This window comes from Phyllostomus hastatus, unplaced genomic scaffold, assembly GCF_019186645.2.
Source record: "Phyllostomus hastatus isolate PE091 unplaced genomic scaffold, TTU_PhHast_1.1 phas_contig_1, whole genome shotgun sequence".
In the NCBI taxonomy this organism is placed as follows: domain Eukaryota; kingdom Metazoa; phylum Chordata; class Mammalia; order Chiroptera; family Phyllostomidae; genus Phyllostomus; species Phyllostomus hastatus.
Window position 1 is genome coordinate 12,832,401 of NW_025333498.1, and position 24,499 is coordinate 12,856,899.

The 24,499-nt window shown below is 34.4% G+C and overlaps 1 protein-coding gene across 1 annotated transcript in view; it reads left to right on the forward strand.

Moving 5' to 3' along the window:
• The window catches only part of SESTD1 (SEC14 and spectrin domain containing 1), a 97,335-nt gene that overhangs the window by 21,314 nt on the left and 51,522 nt on the right, over nucleotides 1–24,499 (forward strand). Inside the window, exons 2-5 of the mRNA XM_045842967.1 lie at nucleotides 11,227–11,302; nucleotides 14,026–14,134; nucleotides 18,721–18,811; nucleotides 22,344–22,457. Coding sequence (XP_045698923.1) covers nucleotides 11,248–11,302; nucleotides 14,026–14,134; nucleotides 18,721–18,811; nucleotides 22,344–22,457 — 369 coding nt within the window. The 5' untranslated portion in view covers nucleotides 11,227–11,247. The remainder of the gene's footprint in view (nucleotides 1–11,226; nucleotides 11,303–14,025; nucleotides 14,135–18,720; nucleotides 18,812–22,343; nucleotides 22,458–24,499) is intronic.

Here is a 24,499-nt window from a genome sequence, read left to right on the forward strand (position 1 = left end):
TACTCTTTAACAAGCATAACCTAATGATGTTATATCTAAAAAGTGAACAGTTCTATTCGAGAGATTTTAAAGACCTTGATTACTCATTATAATAAAGGTTACTCCATCAAACAGGAGCATGAGGAGTAATATAATTAAAGTCTTGGACTCAGCCTTAGGTTTATATGCCAGCTTTGCTACTCAGGAGCTGCTTGACCTTGAGCAGGTTAACCTCTCTTCATCTCACTAAGCCTGTTTCCTCAGCTGTTAAATGCCAACAATAATTTTAACCTCATGGGATTGTTGTGAGTTATAAATGAAACAATGCACATAAAGGAATAGGATACTGCTTTGTGCACAGAACATTCTCAGTCATGTTAGTCATTGTTGTTTTTATTTGGTGGTTTAAAGAAATAAACATAACTAATTTGAGATTCCACTTTTACTATAGTATATGTGATGTTTCCAAAGTGATTTACATACAGTGATTCTCTAAGCTCTGGTTTTTAGGGAATGTAGAACAGTCTTAGTATTTTTTTAAATTCAAAGGCACATTTTATACTTTTCTCAGAAGCAAATTTGATTTGTTTTAAAACATAATATTGCTGAAAAGCAATACCTTTAATAAAATTTTGGATGTCTTTATGTGTTGGAGTAAAAACTTGGAGATACCCTAAAAGATTTGTTTATAAACCTCCCTATAGGTTAAAAACAAAAAGCAAATCTAAGTTGCCTTTCTAGTACCAATTTATTTAGAATAATAGAGAGTTTGGGCATCTGTGAACAAAAAAAAAACGCTATCAACAATGTTGCTTATATTCTCCTTTCTTCCCTATTATATTTAATCAATTTAATCCTTTATTGTTTTACCTCATCCAGAGTGAAAGAAATTTGTCTTTGCAGCTGAAGTTCTCTTATAGTGATGTGCTTTAATTATAGTGGAAATTGGGGGATAAATTAATCAGCATATGCAATTCATTTTAAAGATTTTCTGGAACATACTGCTTTCATATTTTTAGTTTTTAGTTTTTAATACTTAAAGTACACACCATTTTATCCAGATTTTTTGATTTACAAAATGGGAAGTTCTGTTTATTTTTAAAATTATTTTTGACAGCTTTACTGAGGTAAAATTTACAGGCGATAAGATTCACCCATTTGAAGTGTACAATGCAGTGATTTTTAGTAGATTTACAGAAGATCACAATTTTATTTTACATTTCCATCACCTCTGAAAAGAATTCTTGTGTCCATTACCAGTCAATCCCCATACCCACCCTCAGTCCTAAGCGATCACTAATTTACTTTCTCTCTCTGTGGATTTGCCTATTTTGGATATTTCATGTAAATGGAATCATATAACATGTGACCTTTGGTATCTGGCTTATTTCACTTAGCCTAATGTTTTAAGGTTCATCCACATTTGTACCATTATCATTCCTTTTTTTACTTGCCAAATAGTATTCCATTATATTAATGTACCAAATTGGTTTATCCATTCAGAATTGACAGACATTGACAGGGTTGTATCCATGTCTTAAGTTAATGTTGTGAATAACACTGCAATGAACATTTTTGTATTCGTTTTTGTGGGTATAATTTTCCATTTAAAAAATTATTAATGTATAAAATAATGGTTCTCTGCTATTCATATGTTTTTTTATTCATATGTTTTTAATTTTGACTTTATTGTGTCACAGCATACCGTGTGTCACTGTATAATGCGCACCCACGTTTTGTGGGCACTGTAAATGGGATTATTATGCCCAAGGTATGTAATCGTTATACCCATGTGTAATGCACATACTTATTTTTCCCTAAAAAATTTGGACAAAAAAGTACACATTGTACATGGCAAAATATGGTAATATAGTGAAGAGAAGCATTGTGAAGAGGTTCAGGAGCCCAGGTTTCAGGTTGTTACCCTTTTACTTAGGAGTATAAGTCCGTATCTCTAGATTTCAGTTTCTGTTTTAGATTGAATGTTTGTGTTGAAAACTGTTCCCCAATGTGATGGTATTTGGAGGCGGGGCCTTGGGAGTTGATTAGTGCTGTAATGAAAGAGACCCCAGAATGCTCCTTTGCCCCTTATGCCATGTGAGGGAAAAGATGGCCTTCTGTGGATCAGGAAGTGGGCTCTCAGCTCAGACATTGAATCGCTAGACATTGAATCTTGTTCTTGGACTTCCCAGCCCCCAGAAATGTGAGAAATAAATTTATTTTACTTATAAGCCACCCATTCAAAGGTATTTTTGTTATAGCAGCCCAAATGGACTAAGACAGTTTCCTTATCAATAAAATGAAAAAGTTTGAGTAGATGCTCTCTAGGTTTTAAGTCTGTGACTTATAAATCTGTTGTTTTGTGTATGGCCTTGGACAAATTGCTTAATTAACTTCTCTGTACCTCAGTTTTATCATCAGGAAAAAATAGGGATTAATAGAATCGTATGTTCTGAGGATAAAATTACATTCTTGGAACATAAAAATATGCCAGGATATGTTAAATTACTACTAATAAAGCTGTAACCATTTTAGTGTTTTAGACCAAGAAGGCCTTATTGGGAACGCTTTGGTTGTGGCCTCAGTGGAGAATATTGGTATTAAACCAGTAATTAGTGGTGGAAGAAACATTTAGCTAGTAATAATAGGTACCACTTATCTAGTGCTTACTATCCTGGAGTATATTAAACACTATACATTAGCTCACCTAATCTTTAGTCCTCCAAATTAAGTTCAGTGGTCATTCCCCCCCAAAATGAAATGAATTGCCCAAACCACCTTGCCAGTAATGTCCTGCTTCGGGGCATACCCTGGCTTGGAGGCCATTATGTTTACCACTGCACTAAACTGCCTTTCAGGGGGACAACTCTTTGGAACAGAATCCTATAGGGGTTTTCAGTGGGGGAAGTCTTTGCTTGTGAAACATAGCTAGTATTGTTAACAGTTCTTATGAGGGATTAAAAAAAGAGGTTATCATGCCTTGGCTCAGTTGTTTGGGCTTTGTCCTGCAGAGTGAAAGGTCGCTGGTTGATTCCCAGTTTGGTCTGGTCCCCAGTTGGGGAGTATACAGAAGGCAACCAGTTGATGTTTTGCTCCCTCTCTTTCTCCTTGCCTTCCCCCTTCTCTTTCTAAAAAAACAACTAAAAAAGAGGTGATCATTCTATAAATAGTTTCCATATGTATCTTGTATTACTTTGTTCCATGCAATAGTGAAATGACATTTAAGTTACTAAATAAATGAAAAGGTTTACAATATGTTCAGTATTTTTGTAGTTTTATGTAAAAAATGTACAATATACATTTTTTAATAGGACTTTTAGTCTGATGGAAAATAATTCACATGTTCCACTGGCTTCTTTCTGCCTGGCAAATAATATAATTTCTACTTCTTGAACAATTTTTCATCTTTTTAGTTAAATATTAAAAAAAACTTGTGGTACTTTTTTTTTCTTCCCCTAGTGTAGTCTTCACTGTATACCAAATATTTACATCATATATACTAAAAAACTTACTAGTGCCAAAATTTCAATTCATGTTACATGTATTTTATTTTATTTGAATAAAAGAGCTCTTTTGTATATGTGTGATATACAACATATAAACAATTAGATACCAAAAATCAGTTTGTGTGCCAATTATTTGTATTGGGCTGGCCAAAAAGTCTGTTTAGTTTTTTCCATAAAATAAAAGACGCATTTTTTATTTTCACCAGTAACTTCGTTGAGTTGGATATTTTGAGTACGTTAGTTGTCTCCCGCTATTGGCTTCTTGTGGGTAGAGGCCACAAGTGGCCTCTATTAAAGGGGTACTACTAAACATCATCTAATGCATAAGAGATCCCCATTATTTGGCCAAAATGTCAGTAGTACCAAGAAGCTTCACAAGCCACTTTTGAAAACATTTGATCAGTCATAGCACCTTCTCCATACACTGCACAAATCTTTTTTTTATGTTTCAGTTGTGTTTTTACCTTTCTTGACATAATAAAGTATAATACACCGACAATATAGCTTATTTTCTTCCATCTTCAATATTAAAATGGCTGCACAAAAATTCACCAGTTTTGTTAAGTTTTTTTTTTTAATGCATGCTGGTATGACAGCTGTTACAATACAATCTAACAAAATTGTTTTGAAGTTAAAGACAACTAAGCACTACTAGAGCTGTTGTATGGGAAAAACTAAACGAACTTTTTGGCCAGCCCAATATTAGGAACTCCATAATACATCTGAACCTATATTCAGATCCATTAGACTATATTATATGTCTGGAATATTGGGCTTAGTCTGAGATCATCTCAATAAAAGGCATATATGTCTTTGCTAAGGATAGAGGAAGAATACTTTTGTTTTCCCAGGATAAAGGTCAGGAGAGGAAAGTTTGGTGATGTCCCAGAGAAATTTTGAGATGAAGAGGAGGGTAGGACACACCTACAGCAGGTTAAGAGGGGTTGAGATCTGGAAATCATGGGCTTATGAAGTTACTGTGGCTGGATTTGCTTCCTCCTCTGTTGATGAAAGGAGACTTACCCAACCAGTTTATCTCAGTGGACACAACCATTGCCCTTGAGAAGGAAGTGGTCCAGGCTTCTTGGAACTCAGTGCAAGACTCAGGTGAAGAAGCCCTATGGGTAGAAAGCTCATTGCAGAGAGCTCTAGCAGCAAATGAAGTTCTAGCCATCCTCTACAGCTGAGGATATTACAAGTATCTTTACCTTCCTGGAATTCCACAAGCTTGATTCCCTTCTCTAAAGCAGTATTCCTTTTTCCTTTTGCTGCCCCAATTTTGGTGAAGCAGCCAAATTTCTGAGGATTTATCAATAAATACACATAACAAGAGCCAAAGGTTTGAAATATACAATTAAGGAATTTTTGAAGCTGGATCTTCAAAAATGGAGGTTTGTATCCCCAAGGGTCTGGTAGAATAGCCAGAGGAGTGAGGAAGTTCTTAAAAGAAACTGACTTCCCCCACCTTCTGACTTTGTAAACAGCAGTGTTCAGTGGCTCCTGTTGACAAGAGCCAGGGCAAGCAGAGTGGTATAGGAATAGATGCTTATTTTGTAGTTTTTGTAAAAGGGGAAAGATTTATACGATCTGAAGAAAAACCACAGTATATGTAGTTTTTGAAAAGGGTTTTTAAGTGGTGGTTTGTCATTACCATAAGACTTTGGAATTTTCGAAGTTTAAATACAGTATAAGACTTAATGTTCTATTGGACTTCTTAATGTAGAATTTTCTTTCAAGGTAAATCCTTGATAGTTTCATAGAAAGCTAAAAGTCTCTTTCAATTGCCTTCTTCCCTCTCATCCATTCTCATTGAATAAACTAAGTCCTGATCCATTCATAAAATTTGTATTAATACAGTAATATTTTAGCGTTGAATTTTATTTGGAGGAATTAGTGTTGGATATTCCTGTACTGTGGTGAAAGTTAACCTTGTTTCATCATTTTCATTTAAAATCTGTCCAAAAGAATTGTTGATCTTTCATTTAGAACTGTCAATATTGTAAAACCAGCAATAACAACTCACATAAATTTTTAACTGTTAATCTGCTTTATAGATGTATTATCCTGAAGTTGAAGAATGTTTTATTTTTTGGTATAATTGTATATATATGAACATGTGGAGTAATGAACCCACTTAGGTACTACCAAATGCTGTATTGAGTGTGTGTTCATTTATTTTAATCTCTAAGGTTGCTCTTCATAAAAACAGTTGAGAGTATTTCTAATGTGAATCTAAGGACAATGTTTTTTTCTGGAAATGCAAGGCTGAGGAGCCCACATTCTGATTTTGTTCATTGCCATTATGAGTTTACAAGATATACACTTAATAGAGATGATGTAGTTAGCCTTAGGCTATCCTAATGGGTTTTCACTGGTTGTTAAAATGCTCTTTGAAGAACCTAACTAAATTTTCCAAATAAACTGGTTGATTTATACTTGCTGAGAGAGGAGTTCCAGTGCACCCACTCATATTATCAGTTACAGTCTCTTATGAATTGTAATTTGCCCAATCTTGATTAAAAGGCTTGCAATCCTGTTTTCCTGCTGCTCAACACATTCTCTGCTGCTCATCATATTCTCTGTTGCCCTCTACTGGCTGCTTATTGGTAGTACCCATTGATGTCCGTCTTCTCACCATCCATGCAAGGGCTTGCTTTTCTCAAGCATCTGACAGTTTATGTAGCTGCTGAGTCTTGTGAGAGGCTGTCCCAGTAGAAAGAAGCCAGGAGCTACTTTTAAGGAAAATCGTATGTGATGCAATGATTGAGTCATAAGGCAATGACATCCAGGTAGTTATGATAGTGTTAGGATTCCTAGGGTGTTTTGCTTTTTGTTTCATATGTTTGTTTATTTGTTCATTCATTTATCCATTTATCAGATATTTTTTCAGTACCAGGTATGTCTGTACCTAACCTTGCCTTAGTCTAGTAGGTACTTAATAAATGTACCTACTCAATATAACTCAGTTTGTTAAACAAGTGAGTGAATGAGTGAATAAATACAAAAATAAATAAGGTTTGGTCTCTGCTCTTGGGGAGACAGATACCATTTAACTACTTGGTTGCCCCAGTTTTCCTCTTTTTAACTCTGCAAAATCTTGGAAGGATGTTCGAAGAAGAGGAATACAGATATCGGTTAAAACTTTGTCTTGTATTTCTAGTTCTCCGAATTCATTATCACTAACTGTAAAAGGGCTGTTTTGCATAGGGTTTATTTTTCACCTAGAAATGATATTAATTTACTTTGATGTGTTTTGTTTTTGTTGAAGGTAACATGCAGTATAATTGCACATTTTTCTTTATATTCACCAGTCTCCAAGGTACCTCATCTACTACAAACTCTGGCTTTCTGTCTTTTATAGTCAATAAATTGTGACTTAAGTCATTTTAAATTACCATATATGAAATAAGACATGTTTTTGTTAAGCATGTTGTGAATTTTTTAATTTTCCAATTTCTTAGCCTGCTTTACTTGGCAATTTTTTAAAAAATAGGTTTTCCTTGCCACTGTTCATTAATTCATATCAGATAAATGTCATTGGCTTCATTTCTTGTTTGTGAATATATGCCACTCAAATGTATTTAAGATTGAATAAACAACTTCTTGTGAGAAATAATGACCTGTACCTATTCCATTGGAGAAGAGCATGTTAACATTTTATTGTGGTGATGGTAGTGGGTAGTTAATAGTTTGCAAGATTTTTGATTGTGTGTGTGTGTGTGTGTGTGTTTTGTACATTACATAACGCATTGTTTGCGGGTAGTTTTTGTCTCGCGCTCTACTACCAGTCAACGTAAAACGTATAAATACGTTTCCTGCATACAATGTGATAAGATAACCAAAGATAGGCAAATTTATTTTTTGTTTTTTTTTATGACTGTGCCAAACAATCTAAAGCAAATAACTTTTGAAAAACTAAATTTAATTAGAACTAGTGGTACAGTAATCACTGTGGTTCATTACCAACTATTTTATAATAACAGTGAAAGAGATTGATAGAAAAGAGACTCAAGAAGCTAGGGGAGGTATAAAGAATAAACAGTATAGCTTCCATCTCTTGACTGTTCATAATTTATCCATCAGTTCATTTGATCTTGGCTTCCATACTCAAACACCTATTATTCCTCATTATTTTAAGTTAGTTTGTCATTACTTTCAGGATGTCCTTTAAAAAGCTGTTGAATTTTTTAAAATTTAGTATTTTGCCATCCTGAGGTAGTTCTGTAAAGTAGTGAAGAGTTTGGATAAAGTGTCTCTTTCTCAGGAGACAGAGATATAATGTAAAACATTTTCTGGATATCATAATTTGCTGGTTTTTTTCTGAAGACTGAAAACATCTTTTTTTTTTCTTTTGCTCTGAGTGTATGGTGATCACAATAGTGAAAAAATGTGGCACTTCCTGACAAAAAAATCAATAACCTGACTTTGTAAAGCTTGGATAACACAGAACTCTGCAGCTGTCTTTTTTTTTAAGATTTTATTTATTTATTGTTAGATAATAGGGGAAAGGAGAGAGAAAGCGAGGGAAAGAAACATGGATGTGAGAGAGAAACATCTATTGGTTGCCTCCCAAACGCACGCTGACTGACTGGGGACTGAACCCAAGCATGTGCCCTGACTAGGAATCTAACCTGTGGCCTTTAGCTTTGCAGAATGACACCCAACCAACTGAACCACACTGATCAGGGCACAGTTGCCATTTCTTATGCTTTGTGGAATCTTAGGAATTGTTCTTTTTTCTTAGGTGCTGGTTAATTGGGTTTTATGTGTTAATTGGGTTAGTTTGACAGTGTGTTCTTTATATACAGGTGCAAATAGTGGTCATCTTAAAATTTCAGTGTGTTGATGAACATTTTATTCAGAATAAATGGCAACTAATTATTTTTTAAAAAGAAGCATTAAAATAACTGCAGATGTGATCTACTAAACTATAAATTACAGTTTTGTTTCCTATACCAATCAAGTTTCTCTATGAGAGAACTGGACTCTTGTTAACTTAAGCAGAGAAGGGGGATTTATTGGAAAGATGTTGTATAATTCACAGGACTGATGAGACAGATGGAGAAATAGGCTCAGAAAATAAGAAGGAATCAAAGGCAGTTGAAAATTTGTCTGTGTTCATACCATAGGAAAACTCTTGTTAGGAAGCCAGTTCTATTCCTATAACTAAGTTGTTCCTGTATCTATCTACATTACGGCCTCAAGGTTGAAATTCCTTTGTCAGTGAGTATCTCACTGACAGCCTGGATCAGCAGTTCGCCTGTTTCTAGTTTTCACTGGTCTGTGAGGTCAAACTAGTTTAATGGTAATTCTTTGGCATTATTTGCCCCTTTCACTGTGTTGACTTTTGCATTGATGATACAAAAGAAATGGTGGGCAGAGGTGCTGGTGCCTTAGCATGAATCAAAGCAGTGGCACATACGTATATGTATTTTCTAGATATTTTAATTTTGCATATAGTCTAGAGCTCCATCTTGCTCAGTTACTCAAATGTCACTGAATATTTTCTGAGCTGTTCTTTTGGGAAGCTGATAGTGCGATGTGAGAACATTGTTACTGGAACCAGATGGCTTGGATGTAAATCCTAACTTCCCCATTTACTAGCTGTGAGATGTTAGGCAATGTTTAGCCTTTCTAAGTCCAGTTAACTCCTCTGTAAAATGGGGATAATAATAATACTTACCTTATAGAAATGTTGTAAGGTTTAATAAATTAATACAAATAAATCACTTAGCATAATGCATACCTTGTAAAACGCATAGTAAATGTTAATTTTCATAATCATTATTACCATCATTTTAAATCTTTCAAATCACAGGAGAATGGACCATAGTTAGGAAATAGAGCTGTCTGGCTCTTGTAGAGCTGAATTTCAGACTCCTCATATCAAGATACTGATCTGGAAACATGAAGTGTTACTGCTTTTAGATTAACGTAAAATATGAGCTTTTCTCTTATACTTCCTACTAATTTTATGTTAGCTTGTGCTGCTGTAGAACAAAAATGAATGAATAAATTGCAAACAAATATTTAAGGATAAAACTAAGAATATATTGGATTTAGTTTGACAGTGTGTTCTTTGTATACAGGTGCAAATGGTGGTCATTTTACAAAAGATTATGTACACAAAAGCTATAAAATAATGTATGTGTTTAAGTAGTCTTGCTTATTATCTGAAAAATATTGGCTACATTTTTTTTCTTAATATGTGGGATTTTCTTAAAGACTACTTCCCCCCTTCTACCCCTCCCTCAGCCAACCCAGGGCAGGGCTGTGACTTTAGGTTTTAGCTCTCGCTCAGTGCTCAATAGCACAGTGCCTAAAATGGGAGTAGGTTCATGGTAAGGATTTGCCAAATAAGTAATATGCTTTCATATAGAAGAGTCATATTTTCTACTCTCCTAGAAAATTATTTTCAAGAGAGTAGGCTTTCTGGTGACTATAGTTAATAATACTCTGTTGCATATTTGAAAGTTGCTAAGAGAGTAAGCCTAAAGTGTCTTCTCGCAAGAAAATAAACTTTTGTGGCTACATATGGTGACAGATGTTAGGTAGACTTACTGTAGTGATCACTTCTCATTATATACAGATGTTAATGTAATATTATATGTCAGTTATATCTCAACTTAAAAAACAGGCTGTTTTAAAAAGAGTATGGTTTCATTAAATATAGTATAATTTCATGGTGTACTCCAAGGAACTATTACTATACATTATGATGGTGGATGGGTGTGAGGTGTAACAGAGGAAGGAGGGATGAAATATGAGGCAGATTACTCTCTCAGACATGAAACTAAATATAGGTGGATAATATAATTGAACATTTGATTTTCTTGTTTTGTTTTAAAGGTTCTGTTCTCCTTGAAATCCTTTTTTTGTTAGTGTATAGGGCTGGCCAAGCCTTCAGATGCCTGCCATGTGAAAGCTCCCTTTTAAGGGAAATTGTCTTGTCCCTCAACCCTTGCTGTTTGGATAGTCCCACTTTGTATTAGACATTACTCCTGGCTGTGGCCAAGTGGACACCAGAAAACCAAACCAAGAATTTTGAATTATGGTGTGGTACAAAAAGATCAAGTGGGCTAATCATATTTTCCCCTGGAGAATTAAAAGATAGAAAATGTGGAGGGATGGTGGATATAGTCAACAGTGGGGGCAAAAATTGAAATAGTGCATTAAGAAATATCTTGAGGTTAAAATGAGGAAAAGATGTAGTACAATATAATTTGGAGATATAAAAACAAGAAATCCAAGAAAGCCATTTTTGGTGGAACTGAATCAGGTTTTTGGAATTAAGCTGTACAGTTAATAAGGAGACCAGTAGAGAGATGATTGCCTGTTTAATTGATCCATTTTGTTTTATCCACAGTTTAGTCTATTGAGTTCCTGAGATGTACCCAGGCACTGTTCTGGCCAAGAGTATTGCTCTGAAAAACAGTGAAGCCAGTGATTATCAGCTGGCTGTGACTTTGCCTGCCAGAGGATGCTTGACAATTCTGGAGACATTTTGGTTGTACTGACTGGGAATGGGGATTACTCATGGTATTTTAGTGAATAGAGCTCACTGAGTGCTGCTAAGTGTTATACAATGCACAGGACAGCTCCTTATAAAAAAGAGTAAATAATCCAACTCAAAATACATGTAATGCTGAGATTTGGAAGTTCTGGTATAAGATATCATAAGTATGTATTTCATGGAGCAGTTATCATCTTGTGGTTGACATTTAACTTTTTGTGTTTTCAGAAGCGAGTCCACTGGAGGAAAATGGAGGCTTCAGTAATATTACCCATTCTGAAGAAAAAACTAGCCTTCCTTTCAGGTATGTTTTCTTCTTAAAATTGCAAGTGTTTGTTGTATAAACTTGTTTAAACTCTCTTCTTTTTTGGAATAAGTTTGACAGAAATGCACTTCATTTTTCTATGAAGGTTTTGTTTCAAAGGTATTTCTGAGACATCTTTTAATGAGAATGGAGCTGTGTGAGCCAGCTTGTCACTGTTGTTTCTTGGCTGGCCAGTTTTTATTCTGTCCTGTAATTTGGTTAAAATGACCTCTACAAGGGAGATGTTATGATGTCTGACTTCTTACATGAAAATGAAATAATCGATACAGTTTAAGAATAATTGACTGAACAACATCTAAATAATTGTTTCTGAAATATAGAGTAATTCGTTTTTATGGTACCCTGCATCCTATCTTTTGTCTTCCATCTTCCTGTGAGAAAGTTTCAGTGTGCCAGAAGAGTTATGAAATATCAGTTACATGGTTTTCACTGTGTTGCAGGCTTGATTTTACCTTCATATATTACCCCAGAGTCTCTATCAGCTAAGAAGGGTTAGAGAGGAGCTGTGAGATATTTTATCAGTGTGAGAGCAGTGGTGTGGTACGTTGAGTGTTGTGATTTTCTGGAATTTTGGATCACCAAGTAAATAGTACATGCTTTAGATTAAAATAGGTACAGTGGCGCACCTGTTTATCGTTATTTGGATATTACCTCATTTTTCCTTTCTTAGTCTCTTTAGATCCTATCAGAATTTTCTTAATATTAAGGCTGCTGATTTTTTTCAAAGCATGTCATATCTCTCTGTAAATTGGCATGTTTTTCTAGTGTAGTATGTAGGACAAATAAGATAGTGTCCACTAGTATTGCTGTTTCCTTATTTAACATGTATTTTCTTGGTATAAAGAAACTCCTTCCTTTACTAATTGACACTTATATTTTCTCCATTCTTTTCTGATATGAATGGTGTTGTAAGAGACATTTTTATTCATAGTTTGTGCATTTTGTACAGGTTCAGTAGTATGTATTTCTATAAGCAGATGTGTTAAGGAAAATTTACATTTAAATTTGTGTAAGGTTTTGTCAGATTGCCCTCTAACAACATTGTTTCAAAATACCTGTTTGCTCACACTGTTGCCAAAAGTGGTTATTATTATTCTTTCATAATCTTTATCACTGACATTTTTGTTTCCTTGTGACACTTGTCTCTGGGCAGCATTTGATTCTGTTGACATTACCTATTTTGAAAGTCTTTTTCCTCTTGGCTTCTGTCCTATTTTATGTTTATACCAGTGATTATTTCACTGTCTGTTAATGAAAGCTGAGGGCATGAAGTCAAATGGAGCTCTTAGTGTTATACTTGCCCTCTGAAGACAATTCATAGTGGGTCAGAAAGCTACATTCCAGATAGGATAACTTTTTTTTTTTGGATTTGGTTTAATGCAGGGATAGAACTCAGCATTTTTTGAGGAGCAAATGAAACATCTCTTAGCTCACCTCCTCTTGACCTTTTCTGTTGGCCGTTAATTATTTTAACCATTAAATTAATACTTAATTTTCAAACTTTTTTAATAATAGAGAAAACTTTTCAGGCCAACAAAATCATTCAGGGAATTCAAAAACTATGGGAACAATTTATTTTAAAAAAAACATTCTAAACAAATCATATGCAGTTGAAAGTCACTTCATTATTAAGTTGCACCATTTGAAATTGCCATTTATTGAGGTTGAATAAAGTTGTTGAATATCAGTAATTTATATACTTAACCTAATAAAAGGAGATCATGTGTGGCTGGTACATCATGAATTATGTTCATATGACTCATAGGAGTCATTTTTTCACCTCACACCTTTTAGATTGTATAGAATTGTTTCCTTTAGTGTCTCCTGGTTTTTAGGCTTCTAAAATTGCCACAGGTGTAAGCTGGGTCAGAAGATGGGCTTCAGTGTGAAAAGTCAGCCATGTAGGTACTTTCAAACAAGCTATGTGTGTATAAAAGTATTGGTTACATTTTAATGCTTCTGGAAAATTGAAGAGGAATTGAATGTACATGAAATGTAAGTTCCACTGCCTGGCTTTCTGGGCTTCTATGTCCAGGTCCTTTATACCCTTCTCAGCTGGGCAGGGCTTTCTTTCCTTTTATTGCCTCATGAACAAAGAATTCCTCACTGACCTTTGAAAGTTAACTCTTGTCATTCCTTGTTACAGAGTGCTCTTTTGACTTGGTTTGTAAATTCTAATTATATTTTTAAGTCTTAAATTTTGTAGGAAATATTCTGCATTTATCACAACTTAATTTTCTCAATCATTTTTATAATATTATATATATATTTTCTACAACACAGCCTACCAAATAAACTGTCATATTTCATATTGTTATTTCTTATGGCTTAAAGGTTTTTTTAGGTTGATTGGAAATTAATTTTACTTGTAAATGCTTATGGTGCTAGGCACACAGTAGATGCTTGATATGTTGATTATATTACTAAGCAGACTAAATAGAAGAAAAATAAACAAAATGATAATTGCTATGTTTAAGTGGAGATTTCATGGGTGAATTTTACCTTTTTATTTTTTCTAAATTTTATATAATTTTGTTAAAATACTCTAAACATTTACAGTAGATAAAAGAAATAGCCATTAGATCATTTTTACTTGTGTCTAAACTTGTAATTGTTTTAGTAACATTGGATCCCAACATATATTATTTGATTAGTGCTTTAAAATCTATTACATGTTCAATTTACTTTTTTTTCTTTGATAGGAGGAAAGGACAGACGGAGCGGCCTCATTCTGACAATTCCGTTATGCTTGGAACAAACAAACATGGATGAGCTGAGTGTCACCTTAGACTATCTACTCAGCATTCCAAGGTGACTCTAAAGGTGTCTTGTCTTACATCTCAATATGTCATTTACCTACTTGTGATCCCTGCTCTTGTTGAAGCATACTTTGCTATCTTATTTGCTTTTATTAACAGTGAAGTTATAATTAAAAATACTAGAATCAATAATTTATGATACCGCAGCAGATTAAAATACTCATTTTATGCTCTTGATGCACTGAATAATATCCAGATTTCCAAAATGTATGTATTGTCAACTTTTAAGGAACATGAAGATTGAGTATTTATCATACAACTTGAGAAAATTTAGAGAAATGTGTTGAATAGAAAGCATCTTTTATTTAGTTAGCTATTTCACTATACAGATCTGAATCTGTAGGTGTTAATATATTGAGTGAAGGCTATTAGAAGTTTAAAACATTTTTAGTTTAAAAAATGCAAAAAATTTTAATCCAAAGATCCTTGGATTTTTAATTTTTATATTTCTTGACAAAACTTAAACTTACCTATTTGCTCGAGTCTGTCTCTCACTTCAACAAAAACAAAAAGTTTCCTCCCTAACTTCCTCTCCCATGTTGTAATATTTGGGGGCTGAAGTCTGGTGAGGCCTCCCCAAAACAATTGGATCAGAATGTCTGGAGATGGACTCCCAGGCATCAGAATTTTGAAAATGTCTCCAGATTATTCTTAATTCTGTAGAGATCTGACATGTACAGAAGTTACCTTTCCATTTTTCTCAAGTTTTAAATTAAAATTAAAAAAAAATCAGATTTGGATTTTAAATTGGTTCTTCATAGTTATAGAAAAACTCATTTTGTGTTACAGAAGAAACATAAGAACACAGAGATTTAATGACTTGCCAAAAATTACACAGACATTTAGGTCATAGTCTTTATAGTTAGTCAGTAAATACATGAGATCTTAGAATGAGATCCTTATTGTTCTAGGTGCTGAGGAAATGGGTGAATAAAGCAGACCCAGCCTTATTTCTTAATGGTCAAACGAATATTACAAATAAATACAGAATATATTGGATGTTCACAAATATTATGAAAACAAGAGTTAAGAGAGGGATGTGTGTGAGTCAGTATTTTACAAAATGATAATATTTTACCAGATGTGATTGAAGTCAGAAAAAGGCCCTACAGATGTCTGATGAAAGAGCATTAAGAGCCCTAACTGGTGTGTCTCAGTTGTTGTTCCTCAAAGCAAAAGGTCACCATTTTGATTCCTGGTTAGGGCACAATCCTGGGTTGCTGACCCAGTCCCCTGTTGGGATACATACGAAAGCCTGATTTTTCTTTCACATTGATGTTTCCTTCTCCCTCCCTTGCCTTCTCTTTAAAAAATAAATAAAATCTTGGAAAAAGAGCATTAAGGAACAGCATTTAAGACAAAGGGAACAGTAAGTGCAAAGGCCCTGAGATGGGAGAAGGCTCACTGTGTTGTGGGATCAGTAAGGAAACTGGTGTGGCTGGAGCAGTTTGAGAGAAGGACAGAGTTCTGGGAGAGCAAGTAGAGAGAGAGGTTGGAGTCAGATTGTAGAGGACCTTGTAGGCCATAGCAGGGACTTCATTTTTGAATGAGAAGGAAAGGTGTTGCTTTCTGCCTGAGGAATGATTTGATTGAATCATTTAACATTTTTAAAGGCCCTCTGTATTTAAAGCACTGTGCTAGAAGCTGCCAAAATATCAATAAGATAATATTCTTGCTTTTTGAGAGCATGTTATCTAATGAAGATAAATTGTAAATGTGATAATTATAATGAAAGCATAAGTGAAATTAATGGCACTATGTAAGTGTAAGCAGAGCTTTATGAGTGGAGGAGAAGAGCCTTTTGTTTTCATCAGAGAAATTAATGAAGAGCTATAGAATACTGAACCCAGGAGATCCATTGGCAACTAGTCAAAGTTAGTGAGCTTGTTAAGGAGACTCCTCTCTCTTACTATCTGTTTAACTCAGTCCCCTAACCTTTGAAAGGCTCTTACCAGGGTAGGAACAGGGAGGCAGGGTTTTAATAGATTTTTTGGTTATTGTTCTTAAAATACTACTATAAACATGTTAATGGTAATATAGGAATTTTTTATTATAGCACTTTAGCTCCTTGAACATGCCCTTTATAAAGGACATAACATACTTCTAAGTTAAGTATGTTGTTAAAAATAGTTTAAACTGTCATCGACTTAAAGGAATGAAGTTAAAAAAAACACAACAACTATCCCTTTCAAGTAGTTGAAAGATCACTTGGTCTTGCAATTTTCAGATAGTGTCTTTGGATTGTGTGTATTTTCATCATTTTAGTAAAATGTAAGAAAATTATGATTAAGGGTATTCTTATGTGCTCTGAAAGATAAATTTGGAGAATTTCATACCCTTAGGATCATTGCAGATAGTATTCAGTATTTGCAAGCTTCATTACTTTCTTTGTCTTAATGTACAGATTAATTTGCAGTGTGCTTTGAAATATATGCATTGTGTAAAACTTCTGTAATAGAATGGTTATATAACCTGTATCTGAGACATACCCATGCCAGTGACAAGAAAATACCAAATTATGGGAGTGACACACTTTTCTTAGCCCTAGTCCCAACTAGGGAATGCCCTCCACTGGGGGGCTCTGTGTCTTGTCTCCCTCTTAACAAATTCCCACAATGCAGTGGAAGTCCCTGACTTGCCTCCACTTCTTTGAAGACCACTCAACAGCCACCTACCCTATCTAGCTGGTCTGTCTTGGGCTTTTGTCCTCCCTAGCCTTAGTGGTCTCCCGAAACGTCTTGTTGGTGGGGCACTCCTGGAGTTTTCTCCTTAACCGATCCCACAGCCAGCCATTAGATGTCAGATTTTCTTCCCCCAGCAAGTCTTTTATGTATTGTTGCTAATCCAAAAGTGATCATTATATTGCCACAGTTCCTCCCCCACCCAACAATGCTTAATGGGTCCTGTATTTTGTAGTGCAAAATCCAAAAATAGAACATTTTAATACCTGAGATATATAATTATTGAACTATAATTTGGATACCATAAAATTTGCATACCCTTTAAAAGTGTGCAATTAAACGGTTTCCAGTATATTCACAAAGTTGTGTGACCATCACTGTTTAATTCCAGATATTTTCATCAGCCTAAAAAGAAACCCCATACCCATTAGCAGTCACTCTACTTTTCTCCCTCCTTCCAGCATTTGGCAGCCACTATTCTGCTTTCTGTCTCTATGGATTTGCCCATTCTGGACATTTCATTTAAATGGACACATCATATGTGGGCTTTTGTGTCTGGGTTTTCACTTAGCACAATATTTTCAAGGTTTATGTATGTTATAGTATGTATCAGCACTTCATTTCTTTCATACCGTGGTTGAATAATATTGTATTGTATGGATTACCACATTTTGTTTTCTATTTATCGGTTGATGGACATTTGGGTTGTTTCTGGTTTTGGCTGTTTTGAATTATGCTGCTGTGAACACTAGTGTGCAAGACTTTTCTATAGACATGATTCAATTTGTCTCACCTCTTGAACACTTCTTTCATTTTTTTTGAACGCGTTTCTTTCCTTGCCTATAGGCACACCTGTTCTTACAAATCTTTAGCATTATCATCCTCATTCTTGTGATCTTATTGTTTCTTGATAGAATTGAATGTCACTTCTCCAAGAATCCTCTTGAGGCTAGTGTGAATTCTTTGAGGAGGTAAGGAAGGATTAGTAAAATCCCCTAGACTGTGGGATTTAAATCTCAGGAAAGGGTCTGCTGTTTACCTTACCTACAATGTACACGACTGGGAGAACTTTGAGAGTTTTCATTAACAAATCCTTGCTCTGTGAAGTAGAGCTATAGTTCTCCCACTGTATTGGAAGGAGAGCAGTTGAGATCCCTGCATCAAGTTGTTTTTACAAGTAAAACAACAATAATAATAAAGCTATGTGGTTTTGGTTTTATGATGGAGTTTTTTCATATAGTTGCATTTTATTAGGGTAGTTTTCTGGGAATTGTTAGTAAATACTTGAATAATTGAATATAATATATAGCAGTAACACATTATCCAACACACAAGATAATATTTTGCTGGTCAAGTGACTGAGAGTGCAAAAGTGAGAGCAGAGGTGGATGAAAGGTGAGTAAAACCTTTCTCCAAAAGAACACAAAAAAGTCCATTTCCAATGGTTTAGTTACAGCTTACTTTATTTTCTACCTGTTTTACACTATCACTTTGCAAACCTTATACTTCTGGCAGGAAGAAGAGACAGGAAGTACATGTGTGCTTGGCATTCATTAGTTACCTACCTCACTGTGATCCCATTTTATAGATGAAGAAATTGAGAGAGCAGTGAGACCATCTGGATGTTCCATTGATACATTCTCTTTTTAAGAAAGTGACTTTCCTTGCTTTTAAAGTACTTTTCTTGCCAAATTAGCTTGTAAATTGTCAATATATCCTGAAATGAGAAAAATAAATTGCTTGAGAAAACTCAAAAGGATAGTCTGTATTGCCAGTGTAAACCAAACCAAGTGAGATTAAATCTGTCCCATATACAATTAAAATGTGAACTTCATTTAGGATTATGAAGAATAACATGAAGCTTATTTTAATATTTTGTAGTTCTGTTTCATTTCAGTGAAAAGTGTAAGGCTAGAGGATTTACCGTGATTGTGGATGGCAGAAAATCACAATGGAATGTGGTGAAAACAGTAGTCTTAATGCTACAGGTAATTTCATTTTTGACTATCAGGAAATGGTTTTATTTTACAACTACAAATAAGGTGATAATAGCAAATGCATTTCATTTATAGGACTGTGCCTAAGCTTCTCAGCAGTGACTAAACTCTGAAATGCTCAGCTAACTATTGGGTTGATATATTAAATTCAATCTTGTAGGTTTCACTTTGAGTACTAAAATAAATTTCAGCCCTGTTCTAAAAGGTTTATAAAGAATCAAAAATGACATGATTTTTAAGTTATTTAAGCAAGTAGGCCAGTGGGGCTAAAAGTATGAGGGCAGATGTTATCAGACTCACCTGGGAGCTTTTTCCAGGCTGTACTATCTGCATTAAACCCACTTGACCCCATTCTGATAGTACAGGTAGGGAGTTTGCTGGGTAAGTCTATTCTGGAAAAGCTTCCTGGGTGGTTTTGAGTCATTCCCTTTCCTCCACAAAGCACCAGGATTCAAGGTGGTCTTACTTATTTCTAATCCAGAGGAAATTTATGTAACAGCTGTGTCTTCAGGGATTCTAGAAAGCTCACCAATTAGCATTTAATAAACAGCTACAATTAAAGTAAAGATTAAATGAGTGAAACAAAAGAGCTGGTATAGTTTAAATGAACGAAAGTGAAAAGAGCATTCCTGGCAGGGACACTGACTTAGTGATAGCTCAAAAATGAAGCTAAACACTGAAGGGAGTTGATGGCAGACCAGTTACGGGGAAATAAAAGTTGGCAATTACATGGGATAATGAACATTCAGTTAGGTAAATATCACTGATTCTGAAAGAAAGATCAAGAATTTTAAATGAATTAGAAATTAAGTGATAGCTTAATAGGGTTCAAATATTGTACTAAACTTGCTATATGAATTATCTTATTTTATTTTATCCTTACAACCTTGGGAAAGCAGGTTCTATTATCCCCAAAAGCAAACTGAGGCTCAAGGATTTTAAATAACTCAGTGAGGTTCTTGTAGTGAAAATGGGAAAGAGCCATGGTGGCAACTTAGTGTGGTCTTAGCTTTATCCTTTACAGAGTTTATATGTACCAGGTGATGTATCTGAGGTGGTCCCCATGACCTTAACTGTTTGGCCTGAACCTTCATGTTTGAGAATCACTTCTTGGGGTGAAGAGGACATAGCCTCCCCAGTGAGGATCAGTTTTTAATGGAGCACAGATTAGTGTCCCATAATAACTTAATTCCATCAAATATGATCCTAGAACTTTTATATTCCAAACCCAGAAGATTAACTCTTTTCTGTAAAAGTTGTTAAAATAACTAGTGAGTGCGAAATCCATTAATTATGACCTGTGTTCTTCCTTTCCTCCTGCCATTCAGCTGTGTCACAGATGAGCTGGGACTTGCTGCTTGAATTTGAATTGAACTTTGATCATTGGCAGTTTTGGAAAATAGTCAATGGATGATTTAGTCCCCTCTTGTTATTCCTTTCCTGATAGGTATTTTAACAACTTTTGGATTTATTAATAGTTAACATTTTGAGAAATTGCAGTGGTTTGCCGTTTACTCCTAGTCAGACAGTTTCTGCATACAAAGTGATTGCTTTCATTGCAGAAGGTACTGGTGTTTAGATGCCCACAACTTAGTACTGGCTCTGCCCATAACTAATATTCTCTCAGATGGGTGGCTTGGTTTCCCTTCTTTCTCGCAGCTTTAATATTTAATGATTTTGAAGTAATAATCTTTTACAAGTCAGTATATGAATAAGCCTTAATCTACCCTAAACTTTCCATTCCCTTTAATAAAAGTTTTGATTTCATTCTGAATTTCTTTTACCTATTCACAGCCCAGACATTGCAGGGGGACACTAGATTTGTGATGTGTCCAATGACATATTTAAATAAAAAGGTCTTCTGTTTTTCACTAATTGATAAAAATATTATTATTGTAATTATATAATTAGGCATTGTTATTAAGTTATGCCATTTATAGTCTAGAACAGCAATTCGTCCCTAGAGTTTGTAAATAAAGTTTTATTGGAATTCAGCCACACCATTTGTTTACATTATTGCTTATGGCTTGTTTTACACTATGAGGGCAGAATAGAAATAGTTGTAACAGAGATTGTATAGCCTGTGAAGCCTAAAACACTTTTTATCTGGATCTTCAGAAAGAACTTACTGATCCTGGTCTAGAACATTTGAAATGGTGTGATGGAACTTTAAGTCAGACAGGCCTAGTTACCATTACAGCGCCATCACTTAACTCTTATTTTAGATAAGTTACGTCAGTTCTCTGAAGCGCAAATTTTCTTCCGTACAATTGGGAGGATGATATCCATTTGTTAATGTGAATTCATTTATTAATAAGTCTGTATTGTCTCGAATATGGCAGGCACATACGAGTGCCATGATAGATACATTACCTGCCATTAAGAAACTTGTGTTCTACTAGAGGAGTTAGACAGTGAGCAGTTGGGCAAATTACTAGAGAATGAAGCATCAGATAGTGGTAAATACTAGGAAGAAAAATACAGTGGTAAAAAAGAGACTGAGTCAGATGGTGCTACTTTAGATAGGGTGGTCAGGGAAAGTCTCTGAAGAGGGAATATTTGAGTAGAATCTTCAGATGAGCTGAAGGAGGATTCCTACTGCAGGGCAAAGAACATTCCAGACAGAAGAAACATCAAGGAAAGAGTCCTAAGGTGGAAACAAACTTATTACATTCCAGGAGCAGGAAGGTCAGCATCACTGTGGTAGAGGAGTGAGGCCAGAGGGGAAAGGTGTGAGGTGAGATCTGAGAGTCAGTGCAGCCCTGAGCTTGTAGAGCCTTCTAGGCCTTGGTAAGGGGTTTGGGTTTTTTTCTGAGCATGAGGAAACATAAAGCAGGGATGCCTGCTACAGGATATTTCAAAGGCTGACTAGTTTGAGATATTAGAAATGGGCAAATTTCAGATGTATTTTAAAGGTAGATTCTAAGGGGCTTGCTGGTAAAATATACATGGAATACTTATTAACTCAATAAATGTTAATTTCCATTTTTAGGTAATAATGAATAGCCATATCTAGTAAATGTGAAATTGTCAAGGATTAGCTTTGTCCTCTTCCTCAAGTTAATAATCATACACAATTTTGGCTTCTTTGTATAATGGCCTATAAGAAACTTATCTTGTGAAAAAACTGATTTTATGTTGTTTGAAGAATTTTTCAAAGATAATTGAGTTAGAAAAAAATTTTCGTGTCATAGATTTAATAATTTTTTAACTAAAAGTTGTCTTGCACTTTAATCTGTATATATTCCTGTTCAAGAGATTCAGTAAAACACAAAAGTAATTCACATGTACTGTGTATATTACTGTTTACTTGTAATCCTTTCTAAATCAGCTTGTCTTTCAAGTATTTCTTTATTGTCATATATGTTGAGGTTTAGAGCATTTCTCCTATTTTATTATTTTAATTCTTCTCCAAAGTCCTCTTAAATAGTGAGCTTAATCATGAGTTTCTAATAATTTATAACTTTAATAAACTATTCATTTTACATGTGTAACTTATAATTATTTTTCTATATTTTTATAGAATGTTGTTCCAGCTGAGGTGTCCCTTGTTTGTGTGGTGAAACCAGATGAATTCTGGGATAAAAAAGTAACACATTTTTGTTTTTGGAAAGAAAAGGATAGACTTGGCTTTGAGGTAAATATAGTCTATTAAAAAAACAGAAGTGTGTTATACTTTAAAATTAGCATTTTGCTGGGATTGTATTGTTTATTCAGCTTTGTATTCTAAGCAGTGCTTAAGTAATGCTTAATCAGTGCCTAAGCAATGATTAGTAAGTATATAGTCAGCATCCAGATACTTGAGTGAATTATGTATGGTTCTTTGTCAGAGACCACAGATGCTTTCTTGTTTTCATTTATATTGCTTTCTGTTAACTACTTTGAATAAGTAGAAACTGTATTAAAAAAATTTATTGCATTACCACAAGGACATTTAAGTAATACTGGGAAACCCTAGACATTTGGGATTAAAGTCAGGAGATTTTATATGATATGTGAATTATTTTTTAGTATTTGGTTTGGGTACATGCACACCATTGTCTGTTCTTTCCTACTGACATTTCTCTCTCCCTCTCACTTTCCTTGCTTGAAAGTATATCTTATTATAGATCAGGAAAAAAGTCCTAAGGTGGAATACAAATTCAAACAAATCTTCATATTTCCCTTCCACAGCCTGTTAATCCCAACTTCCTAGTCGGAGAGTTGATGCATACTAAATTATACATTGGTTAAATAAAATGTGGAAGTATTGCAGGGCACCAAACCATTACCCTATAGAATATAAAGGCTTGGAATGTGTAGAAGACTCAGACAATTAAGACTCATATTGGACCTTGCTATACTATGTCATTTTTATTTTCAATAAAGTCAATGTCAATGTGTTTTTGGTCTGGAGGAAAGGTCACTAAGGTGTCTTGGAAAGATTTAAGAAAGCTTAGTTAATTCTTAAGTGAGATAGCTTGAACTGTGTTAAAATGAGTAATTTTTTTTCTTTAAGTTATAAGTTACATGCAGTAAAGTTCATCCATTTTATTGTACAGTTCTGCGAGGTCTGACAAGCACCAACAGGTGCATAATCACCATCACAATCAAGGAATCAGGAAATATCACTCTAAAAATTCCATTATGCTCCTTTGTAGTCAGTTCTTCCATCTCCAGTTCCTTATAATACAACCACTGATCTGTTTTCTGTCGCTATAGTTTTACCTTTTCTAGAATGTCATATAAGTGGAATGATAATAGTATGTAGCATTTTAAATCTGACTTTTTTTACATATGCATTTGTATTTGAGATTCATCCAGTTGTTGCTTGCATTGGTAGTTCTTTCTTATTATTGAGTTACAGTATTCCTTTGTGTGCTGTGACAATTTGTTTATCCATTCCCAGGTGAGGGATATTCTGAGTTGTGTTCAGTTCTTAGTGATCACAAATAAAGTCACTATAAACATTTGTGTATAGGCTTTTGTGTGAAGTTTTTATTTTGATTGGTAAAATATCTAGGAATGGGATTGCTGGACCATATGATTAGTATGTTTAACTTTATAAAACACTTCCAAAGTGGAATTTCAAACCAGCTGTATAATTTTGCATTCCCACCAGCAAAGTATGAAATTCCCATTCTTGTTGATAGTCATTTTTTTTATTTGTTTGTTGAAATGATGGTTATTCTAGTGAGGGTGTAGAGGTGTATCATTTTGGTTTTAACTTGCATTTCTTTAACAACTAATGATGTAAGTATATTTTCAAGTGTTTATTTGCCATCCATGTACCTTTGTTGGTGGCGTCTCTTCAACTTTTTGCCCATTTTTAAAAAATAAGTAAGGTCTTTGTTTTTTTGTTATTAAAATTTGAGAGTTCTTTATGTATTTGGATAGAGGTCTGTCATAAGATGCGTAATTTGCAAATATTCTATCTCAGTCTGTTGTTTGCCTTTTAGTATCTTAACTTTGATGAAGTCCAGCTTTTAAAAAAAATTTTTTTATGAATAAGGCTTTTTATGTCATAGCTGAGAATGTTTTGCTGAACCTGAGATCACAAAGATTTCTCTTACATTTTTAGGTTTTACATTTAGATCTATGATACATCTGAGGTAATAGTTATGGAAAGATTTTATCTGATAACATATATTTCATGACTTCGGTTATTGTTAATTTTTTAAGTTTGTTTTTTGATTCAGT